This window comes from Gadus chalcogrammus, chromosome 17 (genome assembly GCF_026213295.1).
Source record: "Gadus chalcogrammus isolate NIFS_2021 chromosome 17, NIFS_Gcha_1.0, whole genome shotgun sequence".
Taxonomy (NCBI): Eukaryota; Metazoa; Chordata; class Actinopteri; order Gadiformes; family Gadidae; genus Gadus; species Gadus chalcogrammus.
The window spans coordinates 4,306,060-4,326,526 of NC_079428.1; the positions used below are offsets into that span (position 1 = coordinate 4,306,060).

The 20,467-nt window shown below is 47.5% G+C and overlaps 2 protein-coding genes across 3 annotated transcripts in view; both read right to left on the minus strand.

The window, feature by feature from the left end:
- Positions 1 to 7,428, minus strand: part of LOC130370171 (membrane-anchored junction protein) — an 8,242-nt gene extending 814 nt beyond the window's left edge. Inside the window, exons 1-8 of one of the 2 annotated variants that reach the window (XM_056575883.1) lie at positions 7,262 to 7,428; positions 5,953 to 6,084; positions 4,688 to 4,736; positions 4,250 to 4,325; positions 3,895 to 4,005; positions 3,649 to 3,671; positions 3,258 to 3,394; positions 1,337 to 1,403 (exon numbers count right to left, since the gene is read on the minus strand). In XM_056575883.1, coding sequence (XP_056431858.1) covers positions 1,337 to 1,403; positions 3,258 to 3,394; positions 3,649 to 3,671; positions 3,895 to 4,005; positions 4,250 to 4,325; positions 4,688 to 4,736; positions 5,953 to 6,062 — 573 coding nt within the window. In that variant the 5' untranslated portion in view covers positions 6,063 to 6,084; positions 7,262 to 7,428. Of the gene's footprint in view, positions 1 to 1,336; positions 1,404 to 3,257; positions 3,395 to 3,648; positions 3,672 to 3,894; positions 4,006 to 4,249; positions 4,326 to 4,687; positions 4,737 to 5,952; positions 6,085 to 7,194 lie in introns of both variants that reach the window. The other variant, XM_056575884.1, reaches the window with a different exon arrangement.
- A 1,595-nt stretch (positions 7,429 to 9,023) lies between these two features.
- Positions 9,024 to 17,976, minus strand: LOC130370412 (GATA zinc finger domain-containing protein 14-like; the record flags this gene model as incomplete). The annotated part of the gene is made up of 10 exons (XM_056576169.1): positions 9,024 to 9,186; positions 9,623 to 9,633; positions 13,394 to 13,416; positions 13,905 to 14,036; positions 15,008 to 15,465; positions 15,565 to 15,729; positions 16,307 to 16,347; positions 16,487 to 16,491; positions 16,667 to 17,139; positions 17,894 to 17,976. Coding segments are annotated over 10 exons (1,554 nt in total), but the record flags the coding sequence as incomplete, so codon positions are not given.
- Between the last annotated feature and the right edge of the window lie 2,491 nt (positions 17,977 to 20,467).

Consider the following 20,467-nt stretch of genomic DNA (forward strand, 5'->3'; position numbering starts at 1 on the left):
AGAGGGAGAGAGGGAGAGAGGGAGCGAGAGAGAGAGAGAGAGAGAGAGAGAGAGAGAGAGAGAGAGAGAGAGAGGACAGGGAACATTCGGTATTATTTAAGGGGTTTGATCATTTCTTCGTCCCGAAGTATTTTCGCAAACCCTGAATGAAAAACGAAATGATTGAAAAAGTATAAACAATGAGCAGTGTAGAAGATACTGTCCACCTGGATCGTTTATGCTACAGGCCCTAGAAAAACAGCATCCAGCTCATGCTAGTATCTAGCTCATCATCAGCTGTCCTATTAGTAAAGCTTTTGGTTTTACAATCAACATCCATGCATGGGCATTTGTATACACTTTATGTAACTTTTAGGGCCATTTATGAGCACTTTCAGCGCTCATAAATATATATATATATATATATATATATATATATATATATATATATTTATGATGTTCGTGGTGGTGGTCTTTCTGGTGGTCGTGGTGCTGGGTGGTGATAGGAACGGTGTTGGTGGTGCGCTGGTGGAAGTAGTATGGGGTGGTTAGTGCCGGTGGTGGGGGTGGGTGAGGGTGGAAGGGGAACTCTCCCCCGTGGCCTGCAGGAGGGAGAGTTCTGCCTGCAGGGAGAGGGGGGCAATGGAGGAGAAAGGAGGAAGTAGCTGGGGGAGGAGGTGGAGAGGTAATTACAGGATTCTGCTGTGAATCAAAAAACCGAGACATAGCCCAGGAACTACGAGCACACACACACACACACACACACACACACACACACACACACACACACACACACACACACACACACACACACACACACACACACACACACACACACACACACACAGATGTACTTCTATTATTAACCTTAATCTCACACTCGTTATCCCACCTGTCTGCGCTAATGTTGGCCCCGGGCGCTAATAAAGTTAGAGACGCCACCAGTGTGTGTGTGTGTGTGTGATTTTGTGCGTGTGTGCTTTTGTATGTGTGTGTCTGTGTGTGTGTACGTGTGCTTTTGTGTGTGTGTGTGTGTGCTTTTGTGTGTGTGTTTGCTTTGGTGTGTGTGTGTGCGTGTGCTTTGGTGTGTGTCTGCTTTTTAGTGTGCGTGCCTGTGTGTGCGTGTGCGCGCGTGGGGAATGAAGACACAAAGAGACACAGGGCGCTGATTATAAGAGGGGTGGACGACGGAGTGCCGACGTGGGTGAACTGCAGCATTCGGATGCGTCCTCTCTGGGGAGTGGAAGTGTGACAGGGCAAGAAAGGGGCTGCCGACGCCAGAACAAACACACCGAACAGACGGACGGACGGAAAAGACGGACGGATGGGTGAGCAGGGAGAATAGAGACGGCCTCACCTTGTCGATTGGCTCTCCCGACTCCCGTAGCTCTTCCGGCGGAGGGTTAGTCACCGCTCTGCTGGCACTTTGTTGGACAAATAAATGAAATGAAAACAATGCAGCCATTAAAACCTTTTCACGGTTGACTGCCCCAGCCCTGACAGCGTTTCCCTTTGGCTCTCTGATCATATTTCGGTTGAAACATTCGCTTGACCGGGACTGGTTGACGCCTGTAGGTTTCTCAATAAGCAACGCAAACAGAGGGCTTCAGTGAAGAGCCAGCGAACCCGAAACCAAATCCATTTGTCCTATATGATTATCGACGCAGCAATCAAGCGGTAAAATCCGATGATTTCGCAATTTTTCCCTAAACCACTCGTTCCCCACATGATCCCCTCTGCTGCGAACGCAGGTTTTGTTTCTGTTCGTGAAGTCTGAGTGCCTCTTCCCAAGGCATCCGTCACTTCACGCCTGATGAACAATAACGTTTACCCGCACCTTAAAACCCATCAGCCGCGATGCAAATATTCTACGCGAATATTGCTATAATCCTCGCGCTGGTGAAAAGACTCAACCTTTAACCTAGTGAAGACAAGCTTATGCTCCGCCTGTCATCAAAACATCCTATGGATGTGAAAAAAATCACAACGTACAATCGCGTTCAATGTCAAAGAACCGTACAACGCGAATCACGGGCCTGAGCTTGTGTGCACGTGTGCACAGGTAGGGAGGACGGTGAACTCTGCTGTTAAGGTCAGAGGTCGTTCGGGCCATCGCTGGACTACCAAAAGGTGGATGGGGGAAGCGCCCGTGTGTTGCCAGTGTGTGCCTGCGAGGGGGGGAGCAAAGAAAGAGGCCGGTGTGTGAGAGTGCACACTCCTGGGGGGCCTTCACCCACCGCGTGTGACTCTAAATCATCACTTTCGCCAGAGTGAACCGGCTGTCAACCCCCCTCTTTCATAAGAGGTAGAATCAGTGGAGTGTGTGTGAGGAAAATGGGAGCGGACAGGTTGTGGATCGATACATGGTCTTCATCCGATCCCCCCGGGTTGTAAGGAGTTGAGCATGGCCTCTGAGGATCACTGCCGACAGCCAGGAAACCCCAGTGATATAACGACTACTGTCTACTGTTCCCTCAGTCAGGGTTAAGAACAGGAGGCGCAGGGGAATAACCTCTTCACTCGAGAGTCCTGGTTCTTATCTTCTGTGGTTCTGAATCCACTCACAAAATCTTTTCTTAATTTTTTCTTAGGTTTGTTAAGGTGTGTTGACGCTACTGCAATCGATCGGTGCGACTTTTACGAATGTAAAAAAATAATCTTATAGAAAATTCACTCTGCCATCGTTGGCCACACCGCCTTCCCCAGCCCAAGGCGAACTGGAGTGGATCCTGAAATAAGCAAACCTATGTACCGAAGAGAAAAATCTAAATGAATTAGGAATCGATTAAAAATCCAAATCGAATCGTGAGATACCGAAGGATTCTCCCTCCTAGTTGGGGCGCTTTTATCCAAAGCAACTCACAGTCAATTCAGACACAGGTCATTTATGAGCATGTCAGGGCTAGAGGGAGAGGGCATCTGGCTCATGGGTGCCAGCAGGTCATGCGGTGGACACAGGGGACAGAACAAAGCCCCTTTCAGCTGGGAGTGACTCAAACAGCCTAGCCTCTACACTACCACCACCCAGGGCCTCTGGTGTGACAGAACATGGGGAGAACCCGCAGCATCCACACATGACACACTCCCCATGCCGTCCCTCGAGCGTCGATCAAGGAGGACCACTCACACACACCTGGCAACTTATATTTCCATAGTTATCCCACAATCTCCTTAGAACAACTTTAAACGTTCACATACGAATCACGCACTTTGACATCAATACCTAATTCACTCATTTAATTCATTCACAAAAAGACCCATACGCAAACGCTACTCACCTGGTCACATGACACCGGATCACCTGACATGGTACCCTGGCCTCAGCGGCCAGTAATTTCTGTAAAATGCTGTCCTCTAGTGGCGTGTCTGTCTTACTGCGCTTGGGCTTTGGCTCCTGGCAGAGGCGAGCCATGAACTGACAGAAAACAGACACACACACACACACACACACACACACACACACACACACACACACACACACACACACACACACACACACACACACACACACACACACACACACACACACACACACACACGGTTTAGTGCTTCTTTAATGTGTTATAAATCGTCATAATGTATATCATGGATGATATACTATATCTTACATTTGCCCGCATATATTTACTACGTTGAAATGTATAAATGAGGAAAAAACAACCAACTCACAGGTGTAAAGTCGGTTTGATACCCTAAAAGAGTAAAGCATAACACTTGGTGAGGATACTTCCTTATATTATATACTATATTACAATATTACATATATTTGATACACTAAGTCCATCTTTCGGCGTGTGTGACAAGAGTGAATGTGGACAGCGTATGGAGCATGACCCCAACAAAGCCATGCAAACATGCTTAGTGTAGGTGCACAGTGCGTGTAGTAGAGACTAGTGTGTGTCGCGTTCAGCCCACCACTGTGCGTGTTTGACTCCAGCAGGACGCTGACAACATACGGATAGGCGGGCACAGTGTCCCCGCCGTGGGTGAAGGTCAGCGTGGGAGCCTCCTTCCACTGCTTCTTGTCTGGCGGCCACATCGAGTGTCAAAGCTTCCACCACCGTGAACATGGACCTATGACAGCTTGTGAGAGTCCAACCCCCTTTTTGTGGAAATCAACTCAATATGAATCCCACGACCTATCGACAACCTAAAAGACTGACTTTCATCAGCTTACTGTTTTGTTTTAATAGGTAATGTTGACTTGACCACACCACTCATTGGTCGGTTTTCTGCAACCATATGGTGGAGGGATCCGGGGGGAGGATACGGGGGAAGACGTCGAAGTGGATGCTGGAGAAGGGAAGGAGGTCCTCCAGGTTCTCCAGGGTGACCTTGATGATGTCCTAGGAGGGATGAGGTCACGGGGTCAGTGTTGCGAGGACGACCGGGGCGATCGCTCGTCAAAAGATTAACAAATGAACGGATTTCAGGTGAATCGTCACGCTCGGCCAACACTCGTCTTTGGCCCAAAATTCCCGCAACATTTTCAACGGAAACTGAGTTCATGTTGTGATTTTTTTACCAACATGGATTTGAAGCAACACTAGCTTACAAAGCAAATAGCAAAAGTGTGACGTCTCCCTTTAAAATAATGAACACATCAAAATGCATGAATCAATTGACAATTGAAGGAATGGGCTAATGTGTTCACATTCATTTATGATATGGTGAATGAATGAATGAATGAATGACTGAATGACGTTACCTCCAGTTCCTGCTGTATGAGAAGTCCGACTGACATTTCCTCCTCATTACTGAAATGTACGTTGGACATTACAACACAGGCTTACTGTATTTCACAGACAAGTTCATGTCACATCCATCGTAGATAGATAGAGTAGACGATAGTTTGTTTGGCAACTGCTCAAACCATTAGTACTTAATGGATGGCTTATCTTAGATTAGATGGGAAACAGTTTGAACTTCAGGCACATGATATATATAAATACATTTAAGAGTTCCAGGTCAGAAAGAGCCGAAAAGGTAAAAAACAACAAAAAAAACAACATGTCAAAGACAACATTTGTTGCAAAAGATAAATGCAATACCCCGATCCTCTCAGGAAGAACAGGTGTAAAGGAAAGAAAATACATTGTAAATGTAATCAATAAATAGCTTAAAGGGGACCTATTATGCTTTTTCGACTTTTATGACCTATAAACGTTGTTATTATGATTAGTCATGTTTAACCATACACAAAAAACGATGTAGATTTTCGGGAAACTCTTCCTCTCATCTGGGCGCTTTCAGCATTCTCTGTCAATGCTCGGTTTCGTCCTTCTCCGCCCCCTCGCCCCCCTCCTGCCAACCCAACTATGTTGTGATTGGTTACCTTCCTTGAAGCGCGCGCGTGGGCAGTTAGACCAGGCATATGGGGGCGCGGCAGGAGTGCCTCTACGTAGATGATTTCCCGGAAATGTGAACAAGTGAATCGCAAACGTTGTCCCGAGTGTTTAGCGCTCTGCACAGCCACCTCAGACTGTCAGCAGGGAATACGTCGAAATGCATGTACGTCATTATTTGACACTTTAGTATGGTAAAACATGACTATCAATCATTATAACAACGTTTATAGGTCATAAAAGTCGAAAAAGCATAATAGGTCCCCTTTAAGAAAAATAACTGACAATCAACGAATGTGGAGTCGACATCACACCGTGATGTCTAGCTGAGCGATATGACGATATATATATATCGCGTGGACCTCGTTACTATCGTTATTTTACTTTACAGCAGTATATTATGTCTTTCTGACCCTGCTTTACATTCACTACACATTTGTGATGAATACAGAAACTGAAACTGAAACAGAACGACAACAGTCTGAGGCAATAAAAAGTGTCAAAAGATGCAATCTTTTGAAAGAAAAGGAAATCTCAAAAGAGTTGAACGACTATTTTGTGTGTGGATATGTGAAGCTCTTGACAGCCATTCCTTTAGATGATTGTAACGTGAGGGTCTCGGTTTTGCCTGTATCTGCTGCGTGCTCTGATCCTGAATTTGTAGACGAGTCGGCCAGCTTTGAAGAACCGCGTCTCTGGGCGAGGAAACGAGAAGTCCCGTATCGACATGGTGGACATCAGGTCGTGTGCTCCAAATCACCTGATAAGGGAGACATGTTAAACAATTGATGAGCCCAATGCAGTGCAGTGGTGATGATGGACTGATCTTTGTCTGATCTTTAGTGACCTCACATGGCAATGACCCCCTCCATTTTGGGATAGCAGCATTTAATGTTAGTTATTGCGTGGGTGAATAGTAATGTTTTTTGGTCCATTTATTTTACTTATGAATCGTGAAATGACTTGTCATAGTGGGAGTGTTTAAAACTGCCACAGCGTTTATTATACGAGATGTGGCAAAACAAAGATGGAATTTACATTTACATTTAGCAAACGCTTTTACCCAAAGCGACTTACAATTGCTGTCGTTAAAGTAATGATATTGATGCTAAGCACTATACACTAAACCCTTTTTCGTAGGATGGTAGGGGCAAGTACCGGCTTTTACGTCTGTGATACGCCTACGATTGATTATGGTTAGGGTTAGGGTTAAACCGAACCCTACCCTAAACTCGCCCAAACAGCTATGACTAATCGAAACACGATCTAAAGGAGCGCCCTTCTGACCAATCAGAGGCGAAAGAGGCGAAAAAGGCGGTACTTGCCCCTACCATCCTACGAAAAAAAGATTCGCTCCCCGTACACAACAAAGTTAACAAGGATAAGATGCTACACAATGCTAACTACTATTTTTAAGTGCCAAGACATACAACATACAATAGGTGCGTACACGTGAATTTGCCCACTTTAAGGTATATTTACGTTAATTTAGGATTTAGCTTTACTACTGTACTCTTCAGTCCTCTCCATTATGTCGAAGGCCTACTATTTCCAAAAAAATAAACCCCATGACGCATTCGATCCTAGCTAGTCTTTAGTGTAGGACATCATGTTATTTGAAACGACGATGTTCACTTTTTAATATATTTAAAATTCAATGTAAAATTTAAACGGGTTTAATTATAGCCGTGTCCCGAATGGTATCCTAAATGGGAAAGTTGAAACGTCGTTAAGTTATCGTTTGACAGTAACGGTCCGACATTTCTCAATTTTGGATTCACTCAGAAAGGGACATACACAAACTGTGTAAAGACGAACAAAGCCAATAGTTTGAAACCTCAAATTAAAATCAGTTACTTTAACGTCGTACCTCAAGCCATGATGACGTTAGGAAATATCCATAAAACCACTTAAAAACCACTCAAACTCTCACCTACCGTTATACCCCGAGAATCAAAACTACGAGCAGAAAATAATGAAGTGGATAAATGCAATTAAATGACGTCGCCCCAGCCTAAACAAGGGCTACTACGGTGCAGCTGCGCCATCTACTGTCCAGTGTGGATTATAACATCTGTCAAGCTGGAGTCGAAAAACACGGAGTTGTAACGACAGCATTAATTAATTATTTAATAAATTAGCTTTGATCATATAAATAATAAAACACTTCTTCCAAGTTCATCGAAGCTTTACTATTTTAACTATTTTAAGGCCCCCTTGGTTCAGGTCGTAGAAAAAAAAAACCGTGATGTGTAAATCTGTGACGGGTACAATTTACTAACTTTCCACAGGTTGTGCAGTCAATACATTAGTTTAGTTAATATTTAGTTAATATTACTTGGTGCTATGGTTAAAATGTACACATTAAAAAAATCATGATTAAAGTTACCGACAAACACCAAGTAACACGTTAAGTAAAAGCTGGTATTTTGTGTAAAAGCGTCTTATTAGCAATTTCTTGTAGAATGCTTGCTATGCGTCGCGGCCTTTAATAGGTCCATGGTCGCGGCGCATGCTTTCCCAGCATGCTCCGCGGCGGAGTTTGCGTAATTATAATCTGATAAATAAAGAATAATTAAATAATTTAATCGGTTATGATCATCAAATGATCATACTGCATTTACTTATTTTAGTTTACTGTAAACGAAGTTTCGCGAAGATCGTGGTCGCGAAACCTGAAAACTGAAAGCTATAATAATGATAATTATAATAAATGAAATTTATATAGCGCTTAATATGGTACTCTAAGACGCTTTACATATTGCCTTATCAAAACTATGTAACAGACATATAATAAAACAGACTAGGATTAAAAGAAAAACAGAGGTTAAACATGAAGAATAAGGTGGGAGTTAGGTGGGGAAGGCTAGTGTAAAAGGTATGTTTTGAGTGCCGATTTGAAAGAAGATAGGGTTGGAGAGACTTTGATGTGGGAGGGGAGTGAATTCCAAAGGGTGGGGGCAGCAACTGAGAAGGCCCGATCACCCCAAGTCCGGCGCTTAGTCCGGGGGTCGGCAAGGTAGGGGGGGGCTAGGCTGTTGAGGGCCTTGTAGGTGATGAGTAAGATTTTGAAGTTGATTCTGTGTTTAATTGGAAGCCAATGGAGTTCACGGAGGACAGGTGTGATGTGTTCTCTGCAGCGGGTACCAGTGAGGAGGCGTGCAGCTGAGTTCTGGACATATTGAAGTTTATTGAGGACTTTGGTGGTGGTGCCGTAGAGAAGACCATTGCAGTAGTCGAGCCTGGATGAAATGAAAGCGTGGATGAGTGTCGCAGCAGCAGTAGTTGACAGGATGGGGCGGAGGCGGGCGATGTTTCGGAGGTGGAAAAAGGCAGTTTTGGTAATATGGTTAACATGGGGGAGGAAGGAGAGAGTGGGGTCCAGGATAACTCCAAGGTTACAGATTTTGGTGGAGGGGGTGATGGTGGAGCCGTCAATGTTATACATACCATATATCACATCCACAATATCAGCAAGACTTACGGTCTCGCAAAGCCAGTGATCTAACAGTTTGCTTGCGAACCGATTTCACTGGATTATGTAGTTACATTTTGATTGTAAATGCTTTCCGGTAACAGGCATTCCGTGGAATGGACCGGATCGCTTGACCTGTGCCTGGGGCGGAAGCGTGGAAGAAAAGAGCCCCTGGGCCGGGTCCTCCATGGATTACTGGGTGCATGTATGTGACGGTGCACACGTCACCATACATTCGTATCCCGTCTTTCAGGTGAGCTGCTAACCCGCGCCAATCTCCCAACCATCCCTCGAAGCGACCCCTTTTTTACGTAGGATTGTAGGGGTAAGTACCGCCTTTTCGCCTCTGATTGGTTAAAAGGGCTCTCCTCCGATTGGTCAGGGTTGCTGTAGGGTTAGGGGTCAGGGATAGGGATAGCTAAAACAGCCAGGACTAATCAAAACACGATCTAAGGCTGAGCCCCTCTAACCAATCAGAGGTAAAAAAAAAAAGGTGGTACTTGCCCTACCATCCTAGGAAAAAAAGTTCGCTCCCTGGAAAGAGGAATTCCTATTCTGCGGTCCTCTTCAAGGATTCGTCCCTCAAACTCCCAACAATCCCTGGAAGGAGGGATACCTCTTCCTTCTCAAGGTTTCGCCCCACTTTGGGGAGTTTTTCCTTGCCCTGAAGAGGACTTTGTGTTGGAAGGTTTTATTTTGGTTTTGTTCCTTTATTTTATCAATAAACTTTTGAAGATTGAAGATAATCTCTGGTTGATTTTTTCATTTATTAAAATAAGAATTAGAACATGCTTATATAAACTCCTAGGCTAGCCTACCATACCTCATCTCAATCTACGTTGAGAAGAGGTCTGGGAGCACACATTCATTTTCTCGTATTTGAGGCGTGGTTTACGATTGTCCGGAGCCGTTTATTGGGCACTACGAATGTCTATCATATGAGTCTGTACGTAGCTCATAGCCAATCATATTAATTATACCAGATGACATATGTAGAGCGACAGGAATTCGATTGAGGAAGAAGACGATGGGTGTGTCGCATAGACGTCGTCATCGTCTTGCCGTCCCTCCCCGTTCTGTGATTGGTTCCCTATCTCAGGCCAAAATTGGATCCATGGAATCCAGGCTGCCTAGCAGCGCGAAAGGAAATCGCACGCAATGCAACATGGGTATACCCAGGCTAATAAACCCCCATGGGGTGGCTGGAAGACAAATGGACAATAAATAGATAGTTAGATAATAATAATAATAATAATACATTTAATTTAAAGGGCGCCTTTCAAGACACCCAAGGTCACCTTACAGAGCATAAAGTTATCATAAATCGTTTAAAAACAAGACATTGTGGAAAAATAATAATAATAAATAAATAAATAAAACAAAAACAAGACAAAACAAACAAACAATCAAGGCAGTGATCAGTTAGACGTTGTGTGCGAGTTTGAATAGGTGAGTTTTGAGTTGTGACTTGAATGTTGTAATGGTGTCTGACAGTGTCTTATAGTATAGTAGCATAGTAGTCCAGCAGAGGTTGAGCGAAGGGAGCGGGAGGGAGTGTATTCTTGGAGGAGGTTGCAGAGGTAACTGGGGGCTAGGTTGTGGAGAGCTCAGTTTGTAGGTGAGGAGTAGGGTTTTGTATTGGATGCGGTAGTGTACTGGGAGCCAGTGAAGTTGGATGAGGACAGGGGTGATGTGGTCAGATGATTTGGTGCGGGTGATGATCCGGGCGGCTGAGTTCTGAATGATCTGCAGTCTGTTGATGAGTTTGGTGGGGAGTCCGGTGAGGAGGGCGTTGCAGTAGTCTATGCGTGATGTGACAAATGAGTGAACTAGGATTTCAGTGCTGGATTGGGTCAGTGATGGGCGGAGTCTGGCGATGTTGCGGGGGTGGAAGAATGCAGTCCGGGTGATGTTGTGAATATGGGGTGCGAATGAGAGGGTGTTGTCCAGGATGACGCAGAGGCTCTTGACTTTGGAGGAGAAGGGTACTGGGAATCCATCGATGATTATGAGTGGAGCTGGGGTGTGTTGTGATTTGTTGAGGGTGGATTTGGAGCCGATGAGCAGGGCCTCGGTCTTGTTTCCATTGAGTTCCAGGAAGTTCCTGCTCAACCAGCTCCGGATCTCTTCCAGGCACGTGATGAGGGAGGTGGGGGGGATGGCAGCGGTGGGTTTGGTGGAGATGTAGACCTGTGTGTCGTCAGCGTAGCAGTGAAAATGGACCCCATGGTGACGGAGGAGTGTGCCCAGCGGGAGGAGGTAAGTGGTGAACAGGAGTGGACCCAAGACTGACCCCTGGGGGACTCCCAGTGGGACACCTGAACACCCAGACTTGTGGTTGCTTAGTTGAACAAATTGTTGACGGCCGGTGAAGTAGGATGTAAACCAGGAGAGTGCAGCACCAGTGATCCCAATGCCAGGTGGTGTCGAACGCTGCGCTGAGATCGAGGAGGATGAGAATGGTGAGTAATCCAGAGTCGGCTGCACGGTGGAGGTCGTTGGTGATTTTGACTAGGGCTGTTTCAGTGCTGTGTTTTGGACGGAAGCCAGATTGGAACGGTTCGTGGAGATTGTTTGTGTCAAGGTGGGACTGTAGTTGTGCGGCAACCACCCTTTCAAGTGTTTTGGAGATGAAAGGGAGATTGGAGATGGGCCGGTAATGGTTAAGGTCAGTTGGGTCAGCACCAGGTTTTTTCAGGATGGGAGTGATGGCAGCCAGCTTGAGAGTGGGGGGTACGGTACCAGTAGTGAGGGAGGAGTTAATTATGTTGGTGATCATGGGGGAGATGGACGGTAGACATGCTTTGACAAGGGAGGTGGGAAGAGGATCGAGCTGACAGGTGGTGTTTTTGGCTTTGCGGATGAGTTCTGAAACGGTCTGTTCTGTTGCTTAGATAGATGGTTGAATAACATCCATCGTATATCCTGATGTTGTCAGTAGCTACGCCAAATAATTATGATTGCGGGAGCTACGGGGGGGCTAGATTGTTTAGAGCAGGGGACGCAACAAATAATACTAAACATCTCAATATGATACGAATCAACCAATAAAATTACCCAAGCAGCAACGGTCATAGACCTCACAGAAGAAACCCGTAATTCCCCAACCGTCCACGTGAGGGCGCGCTTGACGCCAGACGCACTTGACGCACACGCGGGAACACAAGCGGGAACACAAGCGAAGCAGGACAAGACAAACGAAAAGCGGGACTGATACGATGAAGAGGGCAAAACGGAGTGCAGTATGGAGCCACTTTAAGTTGGTTAATGACGACAAAGACGCCAAATGCACAATATGTGGAAGTATTTTAAAGTACAACAACTAAACGACTTCGTTGAATTACCACCTAAATGTGTCACATTCAGAAGGAAATTCAGCTTCTCAGAAGAATTGCCGCTTATCAATTAATCGATCATCGATCGATAAGATGAAACAACTATCGATTAATGAATTACTCGATAATTTGCATCCCTAATCGTACTACATGACAAACTCTGTAGGTGGCGAAGAAGTAAAAGCTGTGTCACGTTTTGAACTGCACACTTTCTCAATCTAGTTTCCACTGGTGTTTTGGATTGTGCTTTGGCTATTTCCTGTTTTGAGTACAGTACAGCGTTATGACACAATCCTGATGGAATCTTCCAACGGAAAAGATTATTTAGCAAATAGTTTTTCAAAATTAGTGGAAATATTGCCCCCCAACAACTCGTGAAATAATATTTCTTGAATTGAAATTTGAAACAGCTATAGGGGAGAGCCGGGTCGATTGAAACACTTTTCAGTTTAACGTATTTTTCAAAGATGATGTTACGTATACAAATAATTTCATCATGTGATCAACAACTCACAAGTGTTGGCTGATCGCGCTGTTTTTTTACTTTGAACGTAAGTTGACATTTGTTTGAAACACATATGCGGGACGAATGAAACAGCATATTTTAACTATTGACTTTAATCTTGTTTTTATGCAACATACCGGACAACATACTACGTACTCTTACTCGTCAATGCTAGAATTTCACATAATTTCTCATAATATAAATAGGTACAAAAATATTTCTGTCCTGTGCGTAATTATCAAGATGCACATTTCTTCTTTTATACCAGTTGGACGACTACATTTTCATTTAATTTACTTATTTCCCTGTCCTAAAACATGTTTAGGGATACACAGTTGAACATCCTGTTATTTATTTTAAACAAACTGTTGACGTACGGGATGTTTGAAACAAGTGTTTCAATCGTCCCGACAGCGACTACTGGCACTTAAACCTTTTTTTTTCTCTGACTAGAATCATTTCATCACTTCTAGACTGAATTAATGCATTCCATAATTACCAGTAAATATACCAATAAATATTGGTGTTTAATAAATAATTATATAATAATTTTTTTTACCCAAAAATTATATTCAGGGCTAATTAAATAGAATCTTTGTTTCTGCCATCCAGTGGCATCATTCAACGAAGAGAGAGGATTGAAAAGTATTTTACAAATTGTACATATTTTTTTTATGTAGTTAATTATATGTAATGTAGGTTTTTGCCACTTTTTGATCTTCTGAAAGCTGCTTTATAGCAAGGTCAGGCTCACAGTCCCTAGGATGATGAGCAGAGCTGAAAATAGAGAGAAAGAGATTAAGTTATTTCATAATCCCACTAACGTTGCTTTTATGATACAATATTAAAGTGAGTAAAAAAAAAAAAAAAGAATACAAAAAAAGAATAAAAAAAGGATATGCAGATAAACGCTGAAGCAGATATAGCCTTGCTAGCAGTTAAGCGGGCCGTCAGCTAGTGGATTAGTGGGCAGCCTAGCTATTGGTTAACTGAGTAGTCTAGCTAGAGGTTAACTGGGCAGCCTAGCTAGAGGTAAACTGGGTAGCCTAGCTAGAAGTCTAGCCAGCAGCGTACTGGAGTGGGCAACTTTACTTGAGGTTCAGCTGGTAGCCTGGCTAGCACGAAAGTGGCTAGCCTAGCTAGAGGATGAACGGGCAGCCTAGCTAGCACATAAGCGGACGGCCTGGACAGAGATTAAGCGGGCAGCTTGTTCATGGATTAGCATGCAGATACCGGTTTAGCGAGAGCTTTGCTAGTCCGCCTACCTTGTGACAGTGCCTGGTAGGTTGGCCTGCCGCCGGCGGAGGTGATGACGTTGGTGCTATTGGAGTTGGGGTTGCCCAGCTCCAACATTTCTGTCTGGACTCTGGCCTCGGGAGCTCCCAGAACATCGGTGGCTGGTTAAGAACATGTACAGTTAAGGATAAGCGATTGAAGATCCTGTGATCATATGATCCTGTTTCTTGTGTGTGTGTGTGTGTGTGTGTGTGTGTGTGTGTGTGTGTGTGTGTGTGTGTGTGTGGGGGAGGGTTGGTGTGAAACTTTCTTGAGCTTTTACTCGATTGGCTTACCGGGGTTGAATGCTCCGGTGACAAGAGCTAACGAAAAGGTAGACGGCGTCATTCTGACTGTCGCATCGGGGATGGTGGCTGCGAACGTACACTGGATTCTGTTTCCGTCGATGCGTCCCCTCACCGAGTTTGCATTAAGCTAAGAAGGCAGAGTCGAAGCCAGTCAATGTTTTGAGGTCAGCACGTCCATTGAAAGTTAGTTAAGAGGTTACTGTTAAGTGGAACTTTCAGGTGCCGAATGAACTTAAACTTACAGTTCGTCGAATCAATCGACCGTTTTGCAAGATCGTTCCGATGAATTCAACCCTTCCATTGTTGTTGGCGCAAACGTAAGTAGTATCTCCTCCTCCCTGTGATGAGAACCAGCAAACAGACAGCACATTAGCAATGTTGCAGATATAAGTCGATTTTAATTGACCTGTGCGATTGTCAGGGTTATTTACCAAAGCATTGTCCGGTGACAACGTGCAGCCTATGTAGCCATCGGACTGTCCAGAGAGTCCAAACTCAAAGTTCTGTCCGGCAGTCCGTCTGGCACCCACAAAGAAACAGGATCCAGCCACCGATGGGTCACAGCTCTGTGGCTGTGAGGCACAGAGCTGGGAACCACTGCAGCCTTGGTTGGAGATGGGGTTCTGTGATTGATGACGGTGGGAAAAAGGATTTAATAAGTGCGGGTAATTATTATTATTATTATGTGTCAAATTTTTCTATTTTTCCTAATTTATTGTTATTTAGGCTACATGACATAATACAATTTCTGTCATTGTAGTGTATTATTTAGGTGAAACACTTACCGGTAGACTTTCTACGATACTGTTGGGTATCAGTACTGGTGGAATCGTTGTGGCTGTGGCGGCTGTTGTTGTTGCGGCTGCTGTGGTTGCGGCGGCCGTTGTGGTTGCGGCGGCTGTGGTTGTTGCGGGGGCTGTGGTTGTTGCGGGGGCTGTTGTGGTTGCGGCGGCTGTTGTGCTTGCGGCGACTGTTGTGGTTGCGGCGGCTGTGGTTCCGGCGGCTGTTGTGGTTGCGGCTGCTGTGGTTGTCGCTGCTGCTGTGGTTGCGCCAGCTGTTGTGGTTGCAGCTGCCGTGGTTGCGGCTGCTGTGGTTGCGGCGGCTGTTGTGGTTGCAGCGGCCGTTGTGGTTGCGGCTGTTGTGGTTGAGGCGGCTGTTGTGGTTGCTGTTGTGGTTGCGGCAGCTGTTGTGGTTGCTCCTGCTGTTGCGGCTGCCGTGGTTGCGGCGGCTGTTGTGGTTGCGCCTGCCGTTGTGGTTGCGGCGGCTGTTGTGGTTGCGGGTGCTGTGGTTGCAGCTGCTGTTGTTGTTGCGCCGGCTGTTGTGGTTGCTCCTGCTGTTGTGCTTGCGGCGGCTGTGGTTGTTGCTGCTGCTGTGGTTGCGCCAGCTGTTGTGGTTGCAGCTGCCGTGGTTGCGGCTGCTGTCGTTGTTGCGCCGGCTGTTGTGGTTGCTGCGGCTGTTGTGGTTGCGGCCGCTATTGTCGTTGCAGCTGCTGTGGTTGTTGCTGCTGCTGTGGTTGCGGCTGCGCCGGCTGTTGTGGTTGCGGCCGCTGTTGTGGTTGCGGCTGCTGTGGTTGCGGTGGCTGTTGTGGTTGCAGCTGCTGTTGTGGTTGCAGCGGCTGTCGTCGTTGCGGCGACTGTCGTGGTTGCGGCCGCTGTCGTGGTTGCGGCCGCTGTTGTTGTTGCGGCCGCTGTTGTGGTTGGGGCGGCTGTTGTGGTTGCGGCGGCTGTTGTGGTTGCGGCGGCTGTCGTCGTAGCGGCGGCTGTCGTCGTTGCGGCGGCTGTCGTGGTTGCGGCCGCTGTCGTGGTTGCTGTGGCTGTCGTGGTTGCGGTGGCTGTTGTGGTTGGGGCGGCTGTTGTTGTTGCGGCGGCTGTCATGGTTGCGGCGGCTGTCGTCGTAGCGGCCGCTGTCGTCGTTGCGCCTGCTGTTGTGGTTGCGGCTGCTGTGGTTGCGGCTGCTGTGGTTGCGCCTGCTGTTGTGGTTGCGGCTGCTGTGGTTGTTGCTGCTGCTGTGGTTGCGGCTGCTGTTGTTGTTGCGCTGGCTGTTGTGGTTGCGGCTGCCGTGGTTGCGGCTGCTGATGTGGTTACGGCGGCTGTTGTGGTTGCGGTGGCTGTTGTTGTTGCGGCCGCTGTCGTGGTTTCGGCCACTGTCGTGGTTGCGGCGGCTGTTGTTGTTGCGGCTGCTGTTGTGGTTGCGGCGGCTGTCGTCGTAGCGGCGGCTGTCGTGGTTGCGGCGGCTGTCGTGGTTGCGGCGGCTGTCGTGGTTACGGCCGCTGTTGTTGTTGTGGCCGCTGTTGTGGTTGGGGCGGCTGTTGTGGTTGCGGCGGCTGTTGTGGTTGCGGCGGCTGTCGTCGTAGCGGCGGCTGTCGTGGTTGCGGCGGCTGTCGTGGTTGCGGCGGCTGTTGTTGTTGCGGCCGCTGTTGTGGTTGGGGCGGCTGTTGTTGTTGCGGCGGCTGTCGTGGTTGCGACGGCTGTCGTGGTTGCGGCCGCTGTCGTTGTTGCGGCGGCTGTCGTGGTTGCGGCCGCTGTCGTCGTAGCGGCCGCTGTCGTCGTTGCGGCGGCTGTCGTGGTTGCGGCGGCTGTCGTGGTTGCGGCCGCTGTCGTGGTTGCGGCGGCTGTCGTCGTAGCGGCCGCTGTCGTCGTTGCGGCGGCTGTCGTGGTTGCGGCCGCTGTTGTGGTTGGGGCGGCTGTTGTGGTTGCGGCTGCTGTCGTGGTTGCGGCGGCTGTCGTCGTAGCGGTCGCTGTCGTGGTTGCGGCGGCTGTTGTGGTTGCGGCTGCTGTCGTGGTTGCGGCGGCTGTCGTCGTAGCGGTCGCTGTCGTCGTTGCGGCGGCTGTCGTGGTTGCGGCCGCTGTCGTGGTTGCGGCCGCTGTTGTTGTTGCGGCGGCTGTTGTGGTTGGGGCGGCTGTTGTGGTTGCGGCGGCTGTTGTGGTTGCGGCGGCTGTCGTTGTTGCGGCGGCTGTCGTGGTTGCGGCGGCTGTCGTGGTTGCGGCGGCTGTTGTTGTTGCGGCCGCTGTTGTGGTTGGGGCGGCTGTTGTGGTTGCGGCTGCTGTCGTGGTTGCGGCGGCTGTCGTCGTAGCGGCCGCTGTCGTGGTTGCGGCGGCTGTTGTGGTTGCGGCGGCTGTCGTGGTTGCGGCGGCTGTCGTGGTTGCGGCGGCTGTCGTCGTTGCGGCGGCTGTCGTCGTTGCGGCGGCTGTCGTGGTTGCGGCGGCTGTCGTGGTTGCGGCGGCTGTCGTGGTTGCGGCGGCTGTTGTTGTTGCGGCCGCTGTTGTGGTTGGGGCGGCTGTTGTGGTTGCGGCGGCTGTTGTGGTTGCGGCGGCTGTCGTCGTAGCGGCGGCTGTCGTGGTTGCGGCGGCTGTCGTGGTTGCGGCGGCTGTCGTGGTTGCGGCGGCTGTCGTGGTTGCGGCGGCTGTTGTTGTGGTTGGGGCGGCTGTTGTTGTTGCGGCGGCTGTCGTGGTTGCGACGGCTGTCGTGGTTGCGGCCGCTGTCGTGGTTGCGGCGGCTGTCATCGTAGCGGCCGCTGTCGTCGTTGCGGCGGATGTCGTGGTTGCGGCGGCTGTCGTGGTTGCGGCGGCTGTCGTGGTTGCGGCGGCTGTCGTTGTTGGGGCGGCTGTCGTGGTTGCGGCGGCTGTCGTGGTTGCGGCGGCTGTCGTCGTTGCGGCGGCTGTCGTGGTTGCGTCCGCTGTCGTGGTTGCGGCCGCTGTCGTGGTTGCGGCCGCTGTCGTGGTTGCGGCCGCTGTCGTGGTTGCGCCCGCTGTCGTGGTTGCGGCCGCTGTCGTGGTTGCGCCCGCTGTCGTTGTTGCGCCCGCTGTCGTGGTTGCGGGCGCTGTCGTGGTAGCGGCCGCTGTGGTTGTTGCGGGGGCTGCGGTGGTTGCGGGGGCTGTCGTGGTTGCGGATACTGTTGTGCCCTGGCTAGAGGCTCCAGCCAGAATTGTCAGTGCCAAAAGCAGGGAGAAGAGCATTCTTCGGGCCATGTCTAGCAATGATAAAGATAAAATTAGTCAAGAGGTTTCTGCATAGCCTGCACTCCGTTTCAGTATCTTTTTGAAGTGTGAGACGTTGCCCCAGTGCTGCCATTTTTTGTGTTTTCTTTGCATTTCAAATAATTAGCTTCATATTGTTCTCGTATCGCCTAGAACCGATTGTTCTCAAACTATTTGTATTCAAAGGTTGATAGTTTGGTTACAACAAAGAATCTCCCCCTCTTGAAAAATTTGAAATTTGAAAATATCAACAGATTGATCCCATATTTATGCATTTAAAATTACATAAATGTTCACATTTGGCCTTGCTCAAAGTATACTTAACTATTAATGATTAATGTGAAGATTATTATTCTATAATAATTTACTATTCTATATTGTAGGCTGTTTTAGTTATACCACATGTAGTATTATAACTGCGTGCAGGTGAATCCAACATGAGCCTACTTTTTAGGAATAAACAAATTTATATTAAGCGATATCACTGGATTTAGCCCCTCACATTCGTAGGCCTATTGTTTTTACATTTGCATTAAGCAAATAAAACCACTGGACACATTATCTTTGGTATAGGATTCAGAACACAAGTTGCCTAATAGTTAGTACAACTCACTTAGTAGACTCAATAAAGTGGGTTTACTTACCAGTTTCCTTTTTCACACGTACAAATCAATTCAGAGTAAAAGTGGGGTTAAGGTAGTCCGGCTCAGCTGGATAGGTTTCTTTCCTCTTCTAAAGTCTCTCTTGCAGATGTAGAAGTCTGAAGTCTGTGAATTGATGGACAGGGGATCTTTGTTCGGTATATAAAGGAAGAAGGAGGAACTTCATCGTGTTGGTAATACCTGATCTTACGTGCATAAGACGTGGTGGAAACAATTCAGGGTGTGTCACCTACGTCGAACTTTTTGTCATCCTCCTGACGGTAAACCTCCCATGACTCTTGCCAATGACAGACACATTTTTGTCTAATGATCCCCGTCATTGGCAAAATATGTGATGACCTGCTTTCAGTTTCAGATTCAGACAATTGTATTCATCCCATTTGATTTGCAGCACTATACACACAACTTAAAATATAGCTGCATGCAGCAATGTGGGTGTCAAGCATAATGGGACTCGATAAACTAATTCTGCCGGACGGACGTAATCGGCTGGGTGGCTACATGACGACCGTCTCAGTAATCAGTTATAACGACAGCTGGTGGAATGAATTACAGCATTATGCGCGTACGGCACGTGGACATAATCGGCTAGGTGGCAACATGATGACTGTATCGGCTAGGTGGCTACATGACGACTGACGCGGTAATCGGTAATAACAACGGCTGGTGGAATGAACTCCAGCGTTATGCAAGTATGCGGCAAGAATTGCAGTATATATTGTAAGTGGGCGGAATGGTAAATAAAGTCATTGTTGTTTGACGCCCCCCTGAGGTGAAAGGTCACCAAATTGTTTGACTGTCCCCAGAATGATGTGATGAGTCTATGGAGCAAGTTTGGCTATGATATATTAAAGAGTTGAGAACAGGCTTACTTCCTGTTAGGCGGCTTTGCCGTCAAGTTTGATTAGCTGTCACGGCCGTCAAACGGTTTTGAACTAGAAAATGCTGTTTGGCACGTTTGTTCGGCTTGGTCTGAAGATCATATAGGGCAAGTTTCATGATGATTGGACATAATCTGTGGCCTGTGGATATGTAATGTTGATTTTGATAACTTTCACCATGGCGGCCAATTTCTGATGTTCCAATGGGAAATATTTATGAGCTATATGGGGCGGTTTGAGAGTATCACCAGACATAGAAAATTTGTTCGAAATATACTGATGTGACGAGAGAGGAGTTAAAACACGTCTTTGTTAATTATAGCGCCCCCTAGAGGTCTATCACCAAATTCATTGAGTGTCCCCACGATGACGTCATGGGTCTATGTACCAAGTATGGTTATGATATGTCAAAGTGCTGCTGAGATATTGGCGTATTTCCGGTTTGGTGGCTTCGCGGTCGAATTTGATTGGCTGTTGCGTATGTTTCCGTGAGAAATCATATGCTAGGTATAACGGGAGGCAGGGGCGTATGGTGTATAGGGGCGATTTGGGCGACGCACTACCAACTGGGAGAAAGAGGATTTTTTTTCGAACAAATTCTATCACAGCAAAAGTAGTTTTCAGTGTTCTAGACATATTATCTGTCATTGTCCAATCAGAATCGTCAGATTCAAGTCGCGTTAAAAATGGTCCCGCCTCTATGGGCGAATTCATTGACGTGGAAA